Below are 24,085 nucleotides of genomic sequence, written 5' to 3'. Positions count from 1 at the left end.
TTTTACGGCTCTGCGTTAGAAACTGTAGTGAAACACTTGGGGGCTCAAAGTTCTCACAACACATCTAGATAAGTTCCTTGGGGGGTCTAGTTTCCAATATGGGGTCACCTGTGGGGGGTTTCTACTGTTTAGGTACATTAGGGTCTCTGCAAACGCAATGTGACGCCTGCAGACCATTCCATCTAAGTCTATATTCCAAATGGCGCTCCTTCCCTTCCGAGCCCTCCCATGCACCCAAACGGTGGTTCCCCCCCACATATGGGGTATCAGCGCACTCAGGACAAATTGCACAACAACTTTTACGGTCCAATTTCTCCTGTTACCCTCGGGAAAATACAAAACTGGGGGCTAATAAATTATTTTTGTGGGGAAAAATTTTTGTTTTATTTTTACGGCTCTGCATTATAAACTTCTGTGAAGCTCTTGGTGGGCCAAAGTGCTCACCACACATCTAGATAAGTTCCTTAGGGGGTCTACTTTCCAAAATGGTGTCACTTGTGGGGGGTTTCAATGTTTAGGCACATCAGTGGCTCTCCAAACGCAAAATGGCGTCCCATCTCAATTCCTGTGAATTTTGCATTGAAAAGTCAAACGGCGCTCCTTCCCTTCCGAGCTCTCCCATGCGCCCAAACAGTGGTTTACCCCCACATATGGGGTATCAGCGTACTCAGGACAAATTGTACAACAACTTTTTGGTTCCAATTTCTTCTCTTACCTTTGGGAAAATAAAAAAACTGGGGGCGAAAAGATAATTTTTGTGAAAAAAAAATGATTTTTTATTTTTACGGTTCTGCATTATAAACTTCTGTGAAGCACTTGGTGGGTCAAAGTGCTCACCACACCTCTAGATAAGTTCCTTAGGGGGTCTACTTTCCAAGATGGTGTCACTTGTGGGGGGTTTCAATGTTTAGGCACATCAGTGGCTCTCCAAACGCAACATGGCGTCCCATCTCAATTCCAGTCAATTTTGCATTGAAAAGTCAAATGGCACTCTTTCGCCTCCAAGCTCTGTCATGCGCCCAAACAGTGGTTTACCTCCATATATGGGGTATCGGCGTACTCAGGACAAATTGTACAACAAGGTTTGTGGTCCATTTTCTCCTGTAACCCTTGGTAAAATAAAACAAATTGGAGCTGAAGTAAATTTTTTGTGAAAAAAAGTTAAATGTTAATTTTTATTTAAACATTCCAAAAATTCCTGTGAAACACCTGAAGGGTTAATAAACTTTTTGAATGTGGTTTTGAGAACCTTGAGGGGTGCAGTTTTTAGAATGGTGTCACACTTGGGTATTTTCTATCATATAGACCCCTCAAAATGACTTCAAATGAGATGTGGTCCCTAAAATAAAATGGTGTTGTAAAAATGAGAAATTGCTGGTCAACTTTTAACCCTTATAATTCCCTAACAAAAAAAAATTTTGGTTCCAAAATTGTGCTGATGTAAAGTAGACATGTGGGAAATGTTACTTATTAAGTATTTTGTGTGATATATCTCTGTGATTTAATTGCATAAAAATTCAAAGTTGGAAAATTGCAAAATTTTCAAAATTTTCGCCATATTTCCGTTTTTTTCACAAATAAACGCAGGTAATATCAAATAAGTTTTACCACTACCATGAAGTACAATATGTCACGAGAAAACAATGTCAGAGTCACCGGGATCCGTTGAAGCGTTCCAGAGTTATAACCTCATAAAGTGACAGTGGTCAGACTTGTAAAAATTGGCCCGGTCCATAACGTGCAAACCACCCTTGGGGGTAAAGGGGTTAACCCAAATTCGAAGTTTACTGTTCTAATAGCTCTCACTTTTTTTTAGAAAGGTTTTTGTGTGCGCGCATGTGTGTGTCTGTGCATATGTGTATGTGTTGTGAGGCAGTGACCGGTGTTACATGCGAGGGTCGCTCTGTGTCCCACAGGATGCGCACAGAAGCGTATTCAGGCCTCGGGAGTGCATTTCAGTCACAGGTATAGCTGTCATTGCAATGCAAAATAAAATTAAGTGTTGGTCTTAGTCAAGCTATTTGTCCAAGGCAGATTTAGGGAAACCTGCCATGGGCTTTTATTTTTTAAACAGACTTCAGGATTGCAGTGGTGCGGTCCGTTTCCTCCCGACCAGGTCTTCCATGTGGCCTACTGCCACAGGTTCCTTTTAAAAACCCTACAACAGAGGGTTGTGTGTTGTGAATTCTGTGGTCAAGCTCCCTCCTGTGGTCATGTTATGTTAACCAATTCAGTAACACAATGGACATAGCGGTCAGAACACATACAGTGATCTGACAAACACCCAAAATTAAAGAACGAGCTCTGAGACGTGGGAACTCTGCAGACCGCAATCCCTGATCCTATCAAACCACACTAAAGGTAGCCGTGGAGCGCTCCTGACCAGAACCTAGGCGCCTCGTCACAGCCTGAGAAACTAGCTATTCCTGAAGATAGAAAAATAAGCCTACCTTGCCTCAGAGAAATTCCCCAAAGGAAAAGGCAGCCCCCCACATATAATGACTGTGAGTAAGATGAAAACACAAACATAGAGATGAAACAGATTTAGCAAAGTGAGGCCCGACTAGCTGAATAGAACGAGGATAGGGAAGATAACTTTGCGGTCAGCACAAAAACCTATAAATAACCACGCAGAGGGGACAAAAAGACCCTCCGCACCGACTAACGGTACGGAGGTCGTCCCTCTGCGTCTCAGAGCTTCCAGCAGGCGAGAAAAAACCAATAAAGCAAGCTGGACTGAAAAATAGCAACAAAATAACAAAAGCAAAACTTAGCTTTGCAGAGCAGCAGGCCACAGGAATGATCCAGGGAAAAAACCAGTCCAACACTGGAACATTGACAGGAAGCATGGATCAAAGCATCAGGTGGAGTTAAGTAGAGAAGAAGCTAACGAGCTCACCAGATCACCTGAGGGAGAAAACTCAGAAGCTGCAGTACCACTTTCCTCCACAAACGGAAGATCCCAGAGAGAATCAGCCGAAGTACCACTTGTGACCACAGGAGTGAACTCTGCCACAGAATTCACAACAGGTCATGAGTGGTACTTCGGCTGGTTCTGTCTATGAGCTTCCTCTGGTGGATGTGAGTGGGGCTGCGGCTTCTGAGTTTCCTTCCTCAGGTGACGAGGTTAAGTCGTTAGGTGCTGCTCTATTTAATTCCACCTAGTTCTTTGTTCCTGGCCTCCAGTCAATGTTCCAGTATTGGTCTTGCTCTCTCCTGGATCGTTCTTGTGGCCTGTCTGCCCTGCATAAGCTAAGTTCTGCTTGTGTTACTTTTGTTTGCTATTTTTTCTGTCCAGCTTGCTATATTGGTTTTTCTTGCTTGCTGGAAGCTCTGGGACGCAGAGGGAGCACCTCCGTGCCGTTAGTCGGTACGGAGGGTCTTTTTGCGCCCTCTGCGTGGTTGTTTGTAGGTTTTTGTGCTGACCGCAAAGCTATCTTTCCTATCCTCGGTCTATTCAGTAAGTCGGGCCTCACTTTGCTAAAACCTATTTCATCTCTGTGTTTGTGTTTTCATCTTTACTCACAGTCATTATATGTGGGGGGCTGCCTTTTCCTTTGGGGAATTTCTCTGAGGCAAGGTAGGCTTATTTTTCTATCTTCAGGGCTGGCTAGTTTCTCAGGCTGTGCCCGAGGCACCTAGGTCTGGTCAGGAGCGCTCCACGGCTACCTCTAGTGTGGTCTGATAGGATTAGGGATTGCGGTCAGCAGAGTTCCCACGTCTCAGAGCTTGTCCTATGTTATTTGTAACTATCAGGTCACTTGTGTGCTCTTAACCACCAGGTCCATTGTGTTTCTGAATCACCAGTTCATAACAGTACTGGAGGACCAAAGTACTAATGCTTCTCAATAGAGGGAAAAGAGAAGTTCTGAGACCATTTTTTTTTCTTTGCACTGTGTTTTGTCTTTCTTTTCCCCTAGACATTTGGGTGGTTCAGGACACAGGTGTAGTGATGGACATTAAAGGTCTGTCTTCTTGTGTGGATAATCTCACTGCAAGAGTACAAAAAATTCAAGACATTATGGTTCAGAAATCTATGTTAGAACCTAGAATTCCTATTCCTGAGTTATTTTCTGGAGATAGAGCTAAGTTTCTGAATTTCAAAAATAATTGTAAACTGTTTCTGGCTTTGAAACCCCGCTCCTCTGGTGACCCAGTTCAACAAGTTAAGATCATTATTTCTTTTTTACGTGGCGACCCTCAAGACTGGGCATTTTCCCTTGCGCCAGGAGATCCTGCATTATGTAATATTGATGCGTTTTTTCTGGCGCTCGGATTGCTGTATGATGAACCTAATTCAGTGGATCAGGCAGAGAAAAATTTGCTGGCTCTGTGACAGGGTCAGGATGAGGTAGAGATATATTGTCAGAAGTTTAGGAAGTGGTCTGTGCTCACTCAATGGAATGAATGTGCGCTGGCAGCAATTTTCAGAAAAGGTCTCTCTGAAGCCCTTAAGGATGTCATGGTGGGATTTCCTATGCCTGCTGGTCTGAATGAGTCTATGTCTTTGGCCATTCAGATCGGTCGACGCTTGTGTGAGCGTAAAACTGCACCATTTGGCGGTATTATCTGAGCATGGACCTGAGCCTATGCAGTGCGATAGGACTTTGACCAGAGCTGAATGGCAAGAACACAGACGTCAGAATGGGCTGTGTTTTTACTGTGGTGATTCCACTCATGCTATCTCCGATTGTCCTAAGCGCACTAAGAGGTTCGCTAGGTCTGCCACCATTGGTACGGTACAGTCGAAATTTCTTTTGTCCGTTACTTTGATCTGCTCTTTGTCATCCTATTCTGTCATGGCATTTGTGGATTCAGGCGCTGCCCTGAATTTGATGGACTTGGAGTATGCTAGGCGCTGTGGGATTTTCTTGGAGCCCTTGCAGTATCCTATTCCATTGAGAGGAATTGATGCTACGCCTTTGGCCTCAGTACTGGACCCAGCTGACCATGTGCATGGCTCCTGCGCATCAGGAGGATATTCGCTTTTTGGTGTTGCATAATCTGCATGATGTGGTCGTGTTGGGGTTGCCATGGCTACAAGTCCATAACCCAGTATTGGATTGGAAATCAATGTCTGTGTCCAGCTGGGGTTGTCAGGGGGGGGTACATGGTGATGTTCCATTTCTGTCTATTTCATCATCCACCCCTTCTGAGGTCCCAGAGTTCTTGTCGGATTACCGGGATGTATTTGATGAGCCCAAGTCCAATGCCCTACCTCCGCATAGGGATTGTGATTGTGCTATCGATTTGATTCCTGGTAGTAAGTTTCCTAAAGGTCGACTGTTTAATTTGTCTGTGCCTGAGCACGCCGCTATGCGGAGTTACGTAAAGGAATCCTTGGAGAAGGGTCATATTCGCCCGTCATCGTCGCCATTGGGAGCAGAGTTCTTTTTTGTGGCCAAGAAGGATGGTTCGCTGAGACCTTGTATTGATTACCGCCTTCTAAATAAAATCACGGTCAAATTTCAGTACCCCTTGCCGCTGCTGTCTGATTTGTTTGCTCGGATTAAGGGGGCTAGTTGGTTCACCAAGATAGATCTTCGTGGTGCGTATAATCTTGTGCGTATTAAACAGGGCGATGAATGGAAAACAGCATTTAATACGCCCGAGGGACATTTTGAGTACCTGGTTATGCCATTCGGGCTTTCTAATGCTCCATCAGTGTTTCAGTCCTTTATGCATGACATCTTCCGAGAGTACCTGGATAAATTCCTGATTGTATACTTGGATGATATTTTGGTCTTCTCGGATGATTGGGAGTCTCACGTGAAGCAGGTCAGAATGGTGTTCCAGGTCCTGCGTGCAAATTCTTTGTTTGTGAAGGGGTCAAAGTGTCTCTTTGGTGTTCAGAAAGTTTCATTTTTGGGTTTCATTTTTTCCCCTTCTACTATCGAGATGGACCCTGTTAAAGTTCAGGCCATTTATGAGTGGACTCAGCCAACATCTCTGAAGAGTCTGCAAAAGTTCCTGGGTTTTGCTAATTTTTATCGTCGCTTCATCAATAATTTTTCTAGTATTGCTAAACCGTTGACTGATTTAACCAAGAAGGGTGCTGATGTGGTCAATTGGTCTTCTGCTGCTGTGGAAGCTTTTCAGGAGTTGAAGCGTCGTTTTTCTTCTGCTCCTGTGTTGTGCCAACCAGATGTTTCGCTTCCGTTCCAGGTCGAGGTTGATTCTTCTGAGATTGGAGCAGGGGCTGTTTTGTCGCAAAGAAGTTCTGATGGCTCGGTGATGAAACCATGCGCCTTCTTTTCCAGGAAGTTTTCGCCTGCTGAGCGTAATTATGATGTTGGCAATCGAGAGTTGCTGGCCATGAAGTGGGCATTCGAGGAGTGGCGTCATTGGCTTGAAGGAGCTAAGCATCGCGTGGTGGTCTTGACTGATCACAAGAACTTGACTTATCTCGAGTCTGCCAAACGGTTGATTTCTAGACAGGCTCGTTGGTCGCTGTTTTTCTCCCGTTTTGACTTTGTGGTTTCGTACCTTCCGGGCTCTAAGAATGTGAAGGCGGATGCCCTGTCTAGGAGTTTTGTGCCCGACTCTCCGGGTTTGTCTGAGCCGGCGGGTATTCTCAAAGAGGGGGTAATTTTGTCTGCCATCTCCCCTGATTTACGGCGGGTGCTGCAAAAATTGCAGGCTAATAGACCTGACCGTTGCCCAGCGGAGAAACTGTTTGTCCCTGATAAATGGACGAGTAGAGTTATCTCTGAGGTTCATTGTTCGGTGTTGGCTGGTCATCCTGGAATCTTTGGTACCAGAGAGTTGGTGGCTAGATCCTTTTGGTGGCCGTCTCTGTCGCGGGATGTGCGTTCGTTTGTGCAGTCCTGTGGGATTTGTGCTCGGGCTAAGCCCTGCTGTTCTCGTGCCAGTGGGTTGCTTTTGCCCTTGCCAGTCCCGAAGAGGCCCTGGACACATATCTCTATGGATTTTATTTCGGATCTCCCCGTCTCTCAAAAAATGTCGGTCATTTGGGTTGTTTGTGATCGCTTCTCTAAGATGGTCCATTTGGTACCCTTGTCTAAATTGCCTTCCTCCTCTGATTTGGTGCCATTGTTCTTCCAGCATGTGGTTCGTTTACATGGCATTCCGGAGAACATCGTTTCTGACAGATGTTCCCAGTTTGTTTTGAGGTTTTGGCGATCCTTTTGTGCTAGCATGGGCATTGATTTGTCTTTTTCCTCGGCTTTCCATCCTCAGACAAATGGGCAGACTGAACGAACCAATCAGACCTTGGAAACATATCTGAGATGTTTTGTTTCTGCCGATCAGGATGATTGGGTGTCCTTTTTGCCTTTGGCTGAGTTCGCCCTTAATAATCGGGCCAGCTCGGCTACTTTGGTTTTGCCGTTTTTCTGCAATTCTGGTTTCCATCCTCGTTTCTCTTCAGGGCAGGTTGAGTCTTCTGACTGTCCTGGTGTGGATACTGTGGTGGATAGGTTGCAGCAGATTTGGACTCATGTGGTGGACAATTTGACATTGTCTCAGGAGAAGGCTCAACGTTTCGCTAACCGCAGGCGCTGTGTGGGTCCCTGACTTCGTGTTGGGGATTTGGTTTGGTTGTCATCTCGTTATATTCCTATGAAAGTTTCCTCTCCTAAGTTTAAGCCTCGTTTCATTAGTCCGTATAGTATTTCTGAGGTTCTTAATCCTGTGTCTTTTCGTTTTACCCTTCCAGCTTCTTTTTCCATCCTTAACGTATTCCATAGGTCATTGTTGCGGAGATACGTGGCACCTGTGGTTCCATCCGTTGATCCTCCTGCCCCGGTTTTGGTTGAGGGGGAGTTGGAGTATATAGTGGAGAAGATTTTGGATTCTCGTATTTCGAGACGGAAACTTCAGTACCTGGTTAAGTGGAAGGGTTATGGTCAGGAAGATAATTCCTTGGTCTTTGCCTCTGATGTTCATGCTGCCGATCTGGTTCGTGCCTTTCATTTGGCTCATCCTGGTCGGCCTGGGGGCTCTGGTGAGGGTTCGGTGACCCCTCCTCAAGGGGGGGGGGGGGGGGTACTGTTGTGAATTCTGTGGTCAAGCTCCCTCCTGTGGTCATGAGTGGTACTTCGGCTGGTTCTGTCTATGAGCTTCCTCTGGTGGATGTGAGTGGGGCTGCGGCTTCTGAGTTTCCTTCCTCAGGTGACGAGGTTAAGTCGTTAGGTGCTGCTCTATTTAACTCCACCTAGTTCTTTGTTCCTGGCCTCCAGTCAATGTTCCAGTATTGGTCTTGCTCTCTCCTGGATCGTTCTTGTGGCCTGTCTGCCCTGCATAAGCTAAGTTCTGCTTGTGTTACTTTTGTTTGCTATTTTTTCTGTCCAGCTTGCTATATTGGTTTTTCTTGCTTGCTGGAAGCTCTGGGACGCAGAGGGAGCACCTCCGTGCCGTTAGTGGGTACGGAGGGTCTTTTTGCGCCCTCTGCGTGGTTGTTTGTAGGTTTTTGTGCTGACCGCAAAGCTATCTTTCCTATCCTCGGTCTATTCAGTAAGTCGGGCCTCACTTTGCTAAAACCTATTTCATCTCTGTGTTTGTGTTTTCATCTTTACTTACAGTCATTATATGTGGGGGGGCTGCCTTTTCCTTTGGGGAATTTCTCTGAGGCAAGGTAGGCTTATTTTTCTATCTTCAGGGCTAGCTAGTTTCTCAGGCTGTGCCCGAGGTGCCTAGGTCTGGTCAGGAGCGCTCCACGGCTACCTCTAGTGTGGTGTGATAGGATTAGGGATTGCGGTCAGCAGAGTTCCCACGTCTCAGAGCTTGTCCTATGTTATTTGTAACTATCAGGTCACTTGTGTGCTCTTAACCACCAGGTCCATTGTGTTTCTGAATCACCAGTTCATAACAGTTGGGTGAGATTTTGGTTTTGCAAGCATGCAAAGCAGGAGGCTGTGCAGAGCTCATCCTGTGTGAAGCAACACGGAGCCAAGCCAACAGGCCTTGTACCCTCAGCGTACATGGCGGTGCAGTCGCTCACGGCAACCTGTCCTGGTTACGGACTATCTTGTTTCCCGGCTACGATTCGGAGGATGCCATTTGCTTTCTATTGTTAGCACGCTGACCATTAAAAGAGACTTTGTTTTGAACTCTCCTGAGTCACTGCCTGTGTGTCACACTGCTTCAACCCTGTGGCACTACATATGGTTGGAGAATGCAGGCAGTGTGAACTGAGGCATACCCAAAACCCGCTGCTTGTCATTAATTAAGCCTGCAACGCTACAGCTCAAGCCTGCTGAAAATATGGAGGAGCTACTCCATGGAGGGAAAGGAGGGAATTTAGATTGTGAGCCCCAACGGGGACAGCGATGATTATGTGTGCAACTTGTAAAGCGCTGCGGAATATGTTAGCGCTATATAAAAATAAAGATTATTATTTATTATTATTACTCAAGCAGTTGGCCCTCATGCAGCATCAGCAGCTTCAGTTTCAGCGGCAGCAAGAGCAGCAGCTACAGTTCCAGCGGCAACAACAAGAGCTACGGCAGCAGGAGCAGCAGCAATGGCATAAGAAGCAGCAGCACAATCACCAGCAGCACCTGCTGTATCAGCAGCAGAAAACAAATGAGCTGATCCTGCAACAGATAGCGACTATCCAAGATGCACCCTCACCAGCGATCCCGATCCGTTCTCAGGCCCGGTTCAAGGTACGGTCAGTGCTAAGGAAGCTGAGTCCTGAGTATAATTTGGAGGCTTTCCTCACCGTGTTTGATCGCACAGCAGAGCGGGAGAGCTTGCCGGTGTCCCTGTGGGCTGAAGTGATGGCCCTCTTCCTGACGGGAGATGCCCAGAAGGCCTCCCTGGACCTAAGTCGGGAGGATGCCCTGGACTATAAGAAGCTGAGAAGTGAGATCCTTGCCCGACTGGGGTTTAACACATATGTATGTGTACAGCAGGTATTCCAGTGGGCTTTTGTGGAGTCTCGTCTCTCTAGGTCTCAGGCATATGACTAGCTACAGCTGGTAAAAAATGGCTCCAGCTTGAGACCTTAACTCCTTTCCAGATGTTAGAGAGGGTGGTGGTCGACCGGCTGGTGAGTGCTCTGCCAGCAGCTATACAGCGCTGGGTGGTGCAAAGGGACCCAGGCTCTCTGGACCAGGTGATTGGCTGCATACCGCTCAACCAGTCCAATCAGGACTTTTACGGGACACTGCTCCATTTCGGCTGTAACTTAATGCCCTGGAAAAGTCCACGACCCTCCACTGGGGCCAATCAGGACCGAGCCTGCACTGAGGGGATATCCCGAAGGGAGAGTGACAACAGACCCATGTCCCCTAAATTGGCCCCAAGGTTCACTCGTGCTGCAGCTATTAAGTGTTTGCGGTGCCAAAGGCCCGTACATGTGGCAGCCAACTGCCCCCTAATAGCTGAACCCATAGACTGCGTGTATACTCGCCGAGTGTCTATGTATGCCCAGCCCGTCTGCACCACAACTACAGGCACCGCCGACAGCGAGCCCCAACTGTGTCATGTACTTATCAACGGGTACCAGACGGAGGCTCTCTTGAACTCGGGGAGCTTAGCGACTCTGGTCCTTGAGTCCCTTGTTGCCAGGGGCAACCTCAATGGACGGAAAGTGGGGTTGGTGTGTATCCATGGGGAAGTCCAAGAGTACCCGACTGTGGAGGTTACTTTTTCCACATCATGTGGAGAAATCAAATGTTGTAGGAGTGGTGAAGACCCTTCCATATGGGGCTGTGTTGGGAAGAGACTTGCCACTATTGTGGTCCCCGTGGGAGACCGGGGTTAGCATTCCCAAGGTAACGGTTATTCTGGGCGCGGAACCCAAAGATCCTGAGTCAAAGATACCTGCCATATGGGTCGCCAACCTAGGGACAGTGTGTAACACCGATAGGTTTCCCCTAGAGGTATTGGCAGGAGAGGTCGAGGAGACCCCACCGATCCCCTAGCTGGAACTGTCCCCTGGTTCTGGACAGTGCAGCTCCAGGATCCCACCCTGGTACAGGCACGAGAAAGGGTGGTGGAAATAAATGGGGTGGCTCATTACTCGGGGGAAGAAACGTTTTTTCCTCACATGGCGGTCAACCAAGACTTATTGTATAGGGTTGAGAAAATTCAAGAGCAAGTGGTAGAACTGTTAGTGGTGCCCCAGTCAATACCGTAGGGCCGTGCTAGACATGGCACACACACCCACACATGCTGGGAGGACACTTAGGGGTAAAGAAAACCCAAGAATGCATATTGCAGCGGTTCTTTTGACCCGGAGTATATGTGGGGGTACAATGGTATTGTGAGTCGTATCCTGAGTGCCAACTAACCACACCCATTGTGAAGTTCCGGAGTCCATTAGTGCCCTTTGAGCGGATAGCTATGAATTTGGTAGGCCCTATAGTGAAATCTGCTTGGGGCCACCAACATATTCTGGTCGTAGTGGATTACGCCACGTGGTACCCACTTCAGCACACCTCGGCAAAACTAATCGCCCGTGAGCTGTTTATAATGTTTTGTCCCCCTGGACTGCCAAAGGAGATCTTTACTGTTCAGGGGACCAGTGAGCTATGTAAGCTGCTCCTGATCAAACAGTTAGGTACGTCAGTGTACCACCCACAAACCGATGGGTTGGTGGAGAGATTTAGTAAAACCTTTAAATCCATACTTAAAAAGTGGTCTCCAAAGACGGGAGGGATTGGGACATGTTCTTGCCCTATCTAATGTTCGCTATCCGCGAGGTACCACAGGCGTCCACAGGTTTTTCCCCGTTTCAGTTATTGTATGGCAGGCATCCGAGGGAGTTGCAGGACATAGCCAAGGAGACATGGGAACAGGAGCCAACTCTGCATCAGAGTGTGATTGAGCATGTGGCGAGCGTGCAGAATCGGATTGCGGCTGTCAGGCCTATAGTCAAGGAGCATCAGTTGGATGCCCAGGCCATGCAGAGCCACACGTATAATAAGAGAGCCATGGTCAGGAGCTTTAAAGAAGGGAAATGGGTGTTGGTTCTAGTGCCCACTACAGAGAGAAAGCTCATGGCCAAGTGGCAAGGGCCATATGAGATATGCGGGAAGGTGGGAGAAGTGAATTATAGGGTGTACCAACCCGGAAAAAGGAAACCCGAGCAACTGTACCATATCAACCTGCTAAAAGCCTGGAAGGGCCGGGAATGTTTGGGCACGGGGGCGACTACGGTCGTACCCACGGGGAACCCTCCGGCACCGGCCAAGGACACAGCCAGGGGTCAGGTTAAAATGAGTGATGCCCTCACCAAACAACAGCGACTGGAGACTCTGGTTCTGGTGCAACAGAATACGGACATATTCTCAGAGCTGCCAGGGTGGCCATCGGTGATCCAGCATGACATTGTCAACGAGCCCCGAGCCAGGGTACGGATGAAACCATACCGAGTGCCAGAAGCCTGGTGGCAAGCCATCATGACCGAAGTGAAACAAATGCTTCAGTTGGGAGCCATCGAGGAGTCCCGGAGTGAGTGGGCTAGACCCATTGTGCTAATTCCAACGCCAGACAGATCATTATGCTTTTGTAATGACATCATAAAATTAAGCATAAAATTAAATGAGATATCAAAATTTGAACTCTATCTAGTGCCCCTGGTGGACGAGCTAATTGAGAGACTGGAGGGCCAGTGCTTCACCACGCTCGGTCTCACCAAAGGTTACTGGCAGGTCCCGTTAAACGAATCTGCAAATGAAGAGACTGCTTTTATAACGCCAGAGGGTCTCTATCAATATGTTGTCTTGCCTTTTGGGTTACATGGGGCTCTGGCCACATTCTAGAGGCTGATGGACATAGTGTTAGAGCCTCATCGGAAATACGCATCAGCGTATTAAGATAACATAGTCCTCTTTAGTGCGGACTGGAGTACCCACCTGTCCCAGGTACAAGCAGTGCTGGAGTCTCTCAAAATCACGGAATTAACAGCGAATAAAAAAAAAATGCGTGATTGGACTCACAGAAGCCCGGTACTTAGGTTACGTGATCAGCTGCAGGGTTATCAAACCCCAAGTAAACAAGATCGAGGCCATTCAAAACTGGCCCAAGCTGTTTAGTACCAAACAGGTGAAGGCGTTCCTCAGCATCATTGGGTACTACCATCGGTTAATACCTAATTTTGCTGTAAGGTCGGCACCCCTAACTGACCTGTTAAAAGGTAAGTCCCTGAAGTCAGTGTTATGTGAACAGCCGGTCCTCATCAGCCTCATCTTCAAGAAAACCTTCATCATGCAAACAGATGCCTCAGAGGTAGGCCTAGGAACGGTGCTGTCGCAGGAGGTGAATGGGGATGAGCATCCAGTTGCCTGCTTGAGCAGGAAACTGACCCGGGCAAAGAAAAATTATAGCGTTGTGGAAAAGGAATGGTTGGCGATTAAGTGGAGTCCCTATGCTACTGTTTGCTCGGGTGTCAGTTTTGTTTAGTAACGGACCATTCACCCCTCGTTTGGATGAGAAACGCAAAAGAGAGAAATGCTCGAGTCACCAGATGGTTCCTGTCCCTACAAAACTTCAGTTTCTCAATGGAACATCAGGCAGGGAACTCACAGGGAAATTCGGATGCCCTGTCACGGGCTTCCTGTATGGTGATAAATGTTCAACCCCACAATTTTGAACAGATGGGGGTTATGTGAGGCAATGACCTTTGTTATATGCGATGGTCGCTATGTGTCCCCCAGGATGCGCACGGAAGCGTATTGAGGTCGCGGGAGTGCATTGCAGTCACAGGTATAGCTGTGATTGCAATGCAAAATAAAAGTAAGTGTTGGTATTGGGCAAGCTGTTTGTTCAAGGCAGATTTAGGAAAACCTGCCATGGGCTTTTATTGTTTAAACGGACTACAGAATGATAGTGGCGCGGTCCGTTTCCTCCCGTCCTCCATTTGGCCTACTGCCACAGGTTCCTTGTAAAAACCCTGCAGGAGACTGTTGGGTGTGTCCGTTTTGGTTTTGCAAGCGTGCAGAGCATGAGGCTCTGCAGGGATCAACCTGTGTGAAGCAACACAGAGTCAATTGGAGCCAAAATGCCTGGCATCCCTCAGCGTACACAGCGGTGCAGTCGCCCACAGCAACCGGTCCCGTTACGGACTATCTTGTTTCCCAGCTGCGATCCGGAGGATACTATTTGCTTTCTGTTGTGAGTACGCTGACCATTAAAAGAGACTTTGTTTTGAACTTTCCTGGGTCACTGTCTGTCACACTGCACCATCCCGGCGGCACTACAGTGCGCGTGTGCATGTGTGTGCGCGCTCATGTGTGTGTATGTGCATGTGTGTGCCTGTGTATGTGCGCATTTGTTTACGTGTCTGCGTGTGTGTGTGCACGCATGTGTGTATGCGTGCGTGCTTGTGTGTGTTTGTGTGTGTGCAGATGTACATTGGTATGTACCACTCGGTGCACTCTCCTGTAATATCCGTGTGTCATTATATTTGTATTAGAGCAGTAAATGATTCCATAACATAAACTGAAGATTCACATGAACAGACGCCCACTTTCCATCAAAGCCCTTTATTTTATTTTATTTTTTTTTCTAGCTTTCATGAGCCTTTTTATGATGAATCCTGCACAGAAATAACCCAATCTATGCATGGGAGAGACGCAGTCATTAGGCCATTATTTCTCTATGAAAGTGCAGTTTCTATAGGAAGCTGACTGGTAACCTCATAAATTTGTGATTATTTTTTCACGTTGGCCACATTTAGAACAAAGGAGGATGCAAGCTGGCGTCTCTCACTATGCTGTGTGGGAGCGTCCCCACGGAATGATTAGGTGTGAGCGGTATAGAAACCTTACAACGCTGCACAGTGACTAGGAAGAGACCTGGTCACTTGTCACCTGCAGTGTCTGTGGATGCATGCACCATACACACTCCTGGCATTCCACACTGGAAGAGTTAACTGTCTCAATGGCGGCATTTTCTTCTGCTGTAAAGCAAAAGACTAAAAAAAAAAAGAGGAGCTGAGACTGTTCCCTGATGGGCAGTAAATTGATGTGAATTGTGTCTTCATTTCCTGCAGGTGCTTTGGGAAAACGGACACGGTTTCAGGAAAACGACTTGGCTCAACTTGTTCTAGATGTGCAAAGGGAAGGAGATTCCTTCTTACGCAATGGACTAACGCCCGCTCCAACCCCTGTAGAGAACTTGCCTAAGGTATGAAAAAGAAAAATGATCAGTTGTGCTCACATCTTGGTTAACCATTTCATCACTGCAGCGCATCCCATGCATTTAACCCTTTCCTTCCATCCCCAAAATGTTCACGAGCTGCTGAGTGTTGTCTGAATACAATTTATTTTGTTCTCTGTATCTATGGCCCAATGTTAGATAATGGACATGCAGTTACATATATTGTTTTCATTAAAACACAGATAATAAAAAATATATATTTTATTAATAATGAAGATAATATTCCAGTTTTCCTCAAGGATCATCTAAACTGTAAATCACTAATTTGTCTGAATCTTCTGTTTGCTATCTTATGAGGTTCTTATATAGTTAATTGTTTCATATCTAGAAGTATGCAGCTTTTGAAAAATAGCCTGGCTTCTCTTTCCTTTGCATTTTCCTTTAAGTGGTAGAGTGCAAGCGGTGTGAAGACATTTCATTTTCCGCAGGTCGTGTTTACTGCATGATGATTCATTCTCTGCACTGCCATAATGTGATTCTAAGTGAACCTTGGTTTCCCGTAATCATACAGAAATTGATCGGCCAATTTTCAATGACTGCTTTTACCTGTGTATCCGATCTTCCGACTGAGGGCAGATTCACACATCTGTGGTTTGGTGTCCTAGCACGGACAGTGATGCATCGACTTACTACGGGTCTCCTGACCCAATTTCGAAAGTCTCATATATGCCTATATGGCTGTTGAATACAAGTCAATGGACAATCTAAAGTGTTAATTTTGCCTAATTATGGAAGGACTGGGGAGTAAATAAGCGCAAATAGGGTCTTATCCGACTATGATTTTTTAAAAACAGGATATGCTAACCTGATATAGTTGTATATGCAACATTTAGTGAGTGATCAGATCCACAATCACCAGACCAGATGCAAATGAGAACGAAAAATTGGTGGATAATTTAGTGCTGCTGGAGAAATGATGAAAAGACAGTATACAAGAAGCTATAGTTATACGGTTTTTATTATCGCCGTGTTTCGAAGGTTAGCACACTTCTACCTTGGGATACAACCACATAATTTGGCCTAAGGCGAAGTACATTCAACGTCTGTGCTCTTAGCCAAATGTATATGCAAAAAAAAGTTTCTGGCATGTGCCTTAATATTCCCATAGGCCCCCGTTCAAAGTGTACTTTTTGCCTATGTCTAGTCAGTATGTGTCTACAAATGAGAGCCATGCAAAAAGACATATACAATTGATGTATATGGTTTATTTTGCAATTTATCCCTATAGTTGATAAAACCAAGCAGGGCTGTGGAGTCGGAATCGTGGAGTAAGAGTCGTGGAGTCAGTGTCCATTTTGGTGGAGTTGGTATCAAATGGACCGACTCCTAAAATATATAATAAATTGGGTATGGCACAATGCAGGATGTGATGTAACTTTTTTTCATAAGAATTTGGGAAAGTTATAAAATATTCTATAAATGTCTGTTCTGCTCCTATTGTACGGATCTCAGCTTTTAGTGGAGATGAATCTGTGCTGCACTTTACGTACATGCTCAGTAGTGACCAGTGCTGTGGAGTGGGAATCAGGGAAACTGAGGAGTCTGAGTCGGAGCTTTGGCTTACCGACTCCACAGCCCTGGAAGCAAGGATAACTAATAGGCATAAACACTCTACAGTGGCTCGAAATACAGTGCACACTTATCCTTAAAGGGGTTTTCCACTGGATAATTTATCACTTGTTGATTAGTGGGGGTCCAACTGCTGGGACCTGCACAAATCAACAGAATGGACAACGTCTATTATCCCCGTTAGAATGGAACGGCAGTGCTAATGTGCAATCTGTACCTTGTTTATTCTCTATGTGGTTGCTCACAATGGCGCTTGGCTTTTTCCAGGAGGTCCATAGAGAATGAATGTATGTATTAGAGATATGGAGATGCCACTGTCGTTGGAGAGACTAAACTACGTAGTACTGATAAGAGAAGTACTCACCTCTGTTTTTACTGGTGCTGGCAATTATTAGGGTGACTGCTAAAACCTGTTCAGTTAGTGGATTTACCTGGGTAGCAGAATGTTTTAAAGGTGGTTCAGGATGCAGTGAGCGCGTCATTATCCAGGAGGTGAATTATACTGCTTTCCTTGAATCATTGAATCCAATATAAAGTTTCCTAAGGCCCCATTCACACGTTCGTGTCTCCAATACATGTGGTGACAGTTTTCACACGTGCGGAGACACGTACACATGTAGACCCATTCAAATTAATGGGTCTGTGAACATAGTGTGTTTCCACAGACCATGTATCCGTAGGCAAAACACGCTGACATTTCTGTTTTTTGCTGTCAGCATATAAGGCAAAACGCCCTGCACATGTGCACACAGAGAACACACTTTGATGTCCTCCTTGTGACACGGACGGCCACTGGGGAAGAAGCGCTACAGTAAGCACTGTTCCCCGGGGGCTGGTGCTGAAGCCGGCTGTCATCATTCTCCCCTGCTCTGTCGGCGAGCAAAGGAGGATGATGAGCGTTATATTAAAGTCTGAACGACAGCAGGTGGTGGCTTTTGTGACTGTTACCCCCATCCCCACCTGATGCCGCTAATAACAGTGACAGTAAGTGCGGACGATCGGGGTATTCCACAGCCACTGGCCGAGATCGTTCGGAAATAAGTGAATGAAAATCCTGACGTGGGTTCCCCCCTATTTTATTAACCAACCAGACAAAACTCACAGCTGAGGGCTGCAACCTCCTGCTGCCAGTTCCTGCAAGGTTGGTTATCAAGAATATAGGGGTCCCCCACGCTGTTTTTTTTGACTATTTTAATAAATAATTTTAAAAAATGGCATGGGGTTTCCCCCATTTTTGACAACCAACCTTGCTAAAGCTCACAGCTGGGGGCTGCTATTCTCAGACTGATAAAGGGCCATTGATATAGCTCCCCCAGCCTAAAAACAGCAGCCTGCAGCTGCCTAGAAAAGGCACATCTATTAGATGCGCCTTTTCTGGCACTTTGCCCGGCTCTTCCCACTTGCCCTGTAGCAGTGGCAAGTAGGGTATTTTTTGTGGGGTGATTTCAAGCCTACGGCTTAGTAATGGAAAGGCGTCTATAAGACACCTATCCATTACTAATCCTATAGTTGTAATGTTTAATAAAGACATGGCCAGAATAAAGTCCTTTATTTGAAAAAATAACTGGACTGTGGGAAAAAGCTGGTGATGATGTATCTGCTGGATAATAATGCTGCACTCTCAGCAGCTCATTCACCAGTGGTTTTCAGTCGGGACAGTCACATCTTGGCACCGTCCTGGTTGAAAACTATTTATACCCCAGACTTGGATTACAGCGTGGGACACAACGACGTACAGGTATGGCATATTGATGGTTTATTATTTTACTTTCATTACAGGAGATCGAGGGTGTCGGGGAATTAGGTGTTGCAGTGCGTATGGTTTCTTTTCGAACAATAAAGGTGTCTGTGTAATTTTTTTCAAATAAAGGACTTTATTCTGGCCATGTCTTTATTTAACATTACAACTATAGGATTAGTAATGGATAAGTGTCTTATAAACGCCTCTCCATTACTAAGCCGGTGGCTTGATGTCACCTGAAAGGTGACATCAACCCCGCAAATATTACCCCACTTGCCACCGCTACAGGGCAAGTGGGAAGAGCCGGGCAGAGCACCAGAAAAGGCTCATCTAATAGATGCTCCTTTTTATGGGCTGCTGTTTTTAGGCTGGGAGGGCTTATATCTATGGACCCTTACCAGTCTGAGAATAGCAGCCCCCACCTGTGAGCTTTAGCAAGGCTGGTTGTCAAAATGGGGGGGACCCCACGCTGTTTTTTTAAAAAACCCAGAAAGGTTCCTGTTGGGACCAAAACGTCGCTTTCTGGGCTGATTAAATAAGCTCTTTTTCACTACAAACAGTGTGCTGCCTCCATCTTTTCTTTTTTAGAATTGAGGTTTGGTATTTGCCTGGGGGGCTATGCACCCGGACTTTTTTCTTTGTGCTGCTCTAATTCTCTTCTTTTCTTATATTGATAGATAGATATATAATACCAAGCCCGATGTTTGGTAATAAACATTATAAAATGGTACATAAACAGTTAAATAAAGACACACACAAAATCTGCATTAGGCTGGGGTCACACTTGCACGATTCTCGCACCTCAATACCCGGCACAGAGCGTTCAGCTACATACGGTAGAAATACAGTTAAGTCAATATATATTTGGACAGAGATAACGTTTTTCTAATTTTGGTTCTAGACATTACCGCAATGAGTTTTAAACAAAACAATTCAGATGCAGTTGATGTTCAGACTTTTAGCTTTCATTTGAGGGTGTCCACATTAAAATTGGATGAATGGTTTAGGTGTTTCAGCTCCTTGACATGTGCCACCCTGTTTTTAAAGGGCCCAAAAGTAATTGAACAGATTCAATAATTTTAAATAAAATGTTAATTTTTTGTACTTGGTTGAAAACCCTTTGTTGGCAATGACTACCTGAAGTCTTGAACTCATAGACATCACCAGACACTGTGTTTCCTCCTTTTTGATGCTCTGCCAGGCCTTCGCTGCGGTGGTTTTCAGTTGCTGTTTGTGGGCCTTTCTGTCTGAAGTTTAGTCGTTAACAAGTGAAATGCATGCTCAATTGGGTTGAGATCAGGTGACTGACTTGGCCATTCATGAATATTCCACTTCTTTGCTTTAATAAACTCCTGGGTTGCTTTTGCTTTATGTTTTGGGTCATTGTCCATCTGTAGTATGAAACGACGACCAATCAGTTAGGCTGCATTTGGCTGGATCTGAGCACACAGTATGGCTCCGAATACCTCAGAATTCATTCAGCTGCTTCTGTCCTGTGTCACATCATCAATAAACACTAGTGACCCAGTGCCACTGGCAGCCATGCATGGCCAAACCATCACACTGCCTCCGCCATGTTTTACAGATTATGTGGTATGCTTTGGATCATGAGCTGTACCACGCCTTCGCCATACTTTTCTCTTTCCATCATTCTAGTAGAGGTTGATCTTGGTTTCATCTGTCCAAAGAATGAACTGTGATGGCTTTTTTAGATATTTTTTTTTAGCAAAGTCCAGTCTAGCCTTTTTATTCTTGATGCTTATGAGTGGCTTGCACCGTGCAGTGAACCCTCTGTAATTACTTTCATGCAGTCTTCTATTTATGGTAGATTTGGATATTGATACGCCTACCTCCTGGAGAGTGTTGTTAACTTGGTTGGCTGTTGTGAAGGGGTTTCTCTTCACTATGGAGATTATTCTGCGATCATCCACCACTGTTGTCTTCCATGGGCGCCCAGGTCTTTTTGCATTGATGAGTTCACCAGTGCTTTCTTTCTTTCTCAGGATGTACCAAACTGTAGATTTTGCCACTCCTAATATTGTAGCAATTTCTCGGATTGTTTTTTTCTGTTTTCGCAGCTTAAGGATGGCTTGTTTCACCTGCATGGAGAGCTCCTTTGACCGCATGTTTACTTCACAGCAAAACCTTCCAAATGCGAGCACCACACCTCAAATCAACTCTAGGCCTTTTATCTGCTTAATTGAGAATGACATGACAAAGGGATTGTCCACACCTGTCCATGAAATAGCCTTGGAGTCAATTGTCCAATTACTTTTGGTCCCTTTAAAAAACAGGGTGGCACATGTTAGGGAGCTGAAACTCCTAAACCCTTCATCCAGTTTTAATGTGGATACCCTCAAATGAAAGCTGAAAGTCTGAACTTCAGCTGCATCTGAATTGTTTTGTTTAAAATTCATTGTGGTAATGTCTATAACCAAAATCAGCAAAAAAGGTTGTCTCTGTCCAAATATATATGGACCTAACTGTATGTGCAGCTGCACACTCCTGTCCCGAGTGTCGGCGGCAGTGCTGGGTATTGAGGTGCGAGGTTCTTGTGAGTTTCGAGTGTGACCCTGGCCTTAAAGGCAATATCTGTTTTATTAAAAAAAGATAGGAAAAAAATGGCTTGGGCTTCCATGCAATTTTCTGCGCCAGAAAGGGAAAGCCAGTGACTGGGGGCTGATGTTTATAGCCTAGGAAAGGGTTTCACACCCATGGATGTTCCCAGGCTATGAATATCAGCCTGCAGCTGTATATTTACTTAAATTACTGGCTATTAAAATAGTGACGCCCACCCCCCACCCGTTCAAAAAAATGACCTGGGGTCCCCCTATAATTATTAGCCAGAAAAGGCTATGCAGACAGCTGCGGGCTGATATTCATAGCCTAGTAAGGGACCATGGATATTGCCATTCCCCCCTGGCTACAAACACCAGCTCACAGCCACCCCAGAAATGGCGCATCTCTAAGATGCGCCAATTCCGGCACTTAGACTCTCTCTTCCCACTGCCCTGTACTGGTGGCATATGGCGAAATAGGGGGTTAATGTCACCTTTGTATTGTAAGATGACATCAAGGCGGCATAGTAATGGAGAGGTGTTAATAGGACACCTATTCATTACTAATCCTATAGTTGGTAAAAATAAACACAGTCAGAATAAAGTATTTTAATGAAATAAAACACTAAACACATTTTCCCATATTTATTTTTATGCTAATCCATGCGATGCCCTCCATCTCCTGCAAAAAAAAAAACAACAAAAAACAACACAAATACTCCCTAGTCCGACGCAGTCCCGTTAATAACGAGTGTCCCGTGACAATCTCCCCTATAGAGATGTCACATCAGGAGATGTGACTGCTCTATAGGCCTCCAGTGACACACTTACAGGAGACAATGGCTCCTGCAGTGCATCACTGAAGAGGTTACCTGAGTTCAAGCTCTCACTTTACAGCAACGCTGCTTGAGAATTTTCCCATGCAGCATTGCCAGTGACAGCGACCTTTGACATCGGAGTGATACACTGCGAGATCATTGTAGGACACTCGTTATTAAATGGATTACATCGAAACAGTAAGTATACTGTTGTTTTTTTCTTTTTTTTTTTTTGATCGAGGGGATTAGCTGTGTGGTGTGCATATACTGTATATGTGTGTATGTGTTTTTTTTTTTTTTACACAGTAGCTGAACGATGGGATTACTACTGTCCCATCATCGGCTAGCTGTCACTGTAGCAAGTAGTCCCATCGGATGATGCCTGCCTACATACAGACCCTCACACACACACGCAGACCCCCCCCCCCCACACACACACAGATACACACAGACACGCACATCTTCTCTGCACTGACACAGTCTCCGCCCACACACACACAGTCTCCGCCCACACTCCCCTCACACTCTCTTCCTCCTCCCGATCTGCAGCGTTTCTCGCAGGCAACTCTGCAGCAAAATTGCATATCTTTTTAAACCTGCGGTTTTGCTGATGATTTGCCTGACTCAATGGTAGTCAATGGGTACAGAAATGCTGTAGATCTGCAAAAAGATTTGACATGCTGCGGAAAATAAAACGCTGCAAATCCGCGGGTATTTTTCCGCAGTACGTGCACAGCAATTCTCAATTTCCCATTGACTAACATTGGTGGTGCACTACACTGCGGATTTGATGCAATTCCATGCGTCCAAAAATGCTGCGGAAACGCATCAAAATCCGCAACGTGTGCACATATCTTAAATGTAAAGATTAAAGCTGATCAAAGCCTTGTGTTTTCTACAATATTCATTTTGGTTTACTTTGAACCAAAAGTTAGTAATAATAATGGTAGACTTCCACTGCAGGGGGAAAGTAGTATTACATGGTGGCCTGACTTTTCCATTTGACAGCCTTGTTTGCCAGAGCAAGTGTGTCTCTGTGGGTCTTCACTGTGGCTCATAGATTGTAGTTCCATATGGGAACCCCTTTATGAAGTCTGTCTTTGGCTGCTTGCTTACTTAGGTAAGTTCCCAAAATGAGTTTTTGATACTGCGTATTTTAGCTGTGAGAAAAAGAAAACGCAGCGTTCCAGCAAAGTGAATAGGATTTATATGCTGAACAAAAATATAAACGCAACACTTTTGTTTTTGCTCCCATTTTTCATGAGCTAAACTCAAAGATCTAAGAATTTTTCTATGTACACAAATGGCATATTTTTCTCAAATATTGTTCACAAATGTGTAAATCTGTGTTAGGGTATGTTCAGACAATCAGGCAGAAGCAGTGCTTTGTATGCAGCGCGTGTTGGCTGCATCCAAAGCGCTGCCGTCTATTGAACGCAGGTGAATCCGCATGTGTTCACTGAACCATGCTGATTCACCATGTCCAATACATACTATTGGTGAAATTTCTCACAGTCTAGCGTCTCCGCAAGAGAAATTGACATGTGTGGAAAGATGCGCCGCATGTCCGTCTCCACGGGTGAGCCAGGGGCATCTGTGGACGCAAAGTGGGCATTAGATTTCTTGAAAGTCCATCCACTACGCCGTCACATCAGGCCGCTGAGGATTGGATGCTGCACAATTACGCAGCTTTTACTGATCGTCTGCACATATCCTTAGTGAGCACTTCTCCTTTGCCAAGAAATTCGCACTCACAAGCAAATTGAAAAGAAATGCAAGTAACCTTATTTAGCTCATAGGTGCAGAAAATCTATAACATCAAAAACTCACCAAATACTCCCTGTGGGAACAAAGCCTTAGGGTAAGTTCACACAGGGCGTTTTTGCAGCAAAACCTTATCTTCTTGGCAGAAAAGAAGCTGATGCAAAAAGGCAGGTTTAGGTGCATTTTTGGTACGTTTTGTTGCAGATTTGGTGCGTTTTTTTCTCTTTGTCCATGCTAATGTTCTTGACTTGTCAGCAGTAAAAACGCAGCAAATAATGACACCTGCGTTTTTGCTGCGTGTTTGCTGCATTTTTGCAGCGTTTTTTTTTAACACCCATTCAAGTCAATGGGTCAAAAACGCTGAAATAACGCTGAAAGAAGTGACATGCTCTATGTCCAAAAAACGCAGCAAAGCACAAAATCCTGATGACACAAAAAGCCAATGTGTGAGCATGAGATTTTTGAAATCTCATAGGCTTTGCTGGTACTGTAAAAAGCAGCTG

General features: G+C 45.5%; 1 protein-coding gene across 1 annotated transcript in view; it reads left to right on the top strand.

Annotated features, from left to right (window-relative positions):
• The window catches only part of TTC27 (tetratricopeptide repeat domain 27), a 630,563-nt gene that overhangs the window by 244,661 nt on the left and 361,817 nt on the right, over window positions 1-24,085 (top strand). Inside the window, exon 8 of the mRNA XM_069769113.1 lies at window positions 14,966-15,099. Within this exon, the coding sequence (XP_069625214.1) occupies window positions 14,966-15,099 (134 nt within the window). The remainder of the gene's footprint in view (window positions 1-14,965; window positions 15,100-24,085) is intronic.

Source organism: Ranitomeya imitator, chromosome 5 (genome assembly GCF_032444005.1).
Source record: "Ranitomeya imitator isolate aRanImi1 chromosome 5, aRanImi1.pri, whole genome shotgun sequence".
NCBI lineage: Eukaryota > Metazoa > Chordata > Amphibia > Anura > Dendrobatidae > Ranitomeya > Ranitomeya imitator.
The sequence above is the reverse complement of the archived record's forward strand: the minus strand, read 5'-3'. Positions and strand labels throughout refer to the sequence as shown.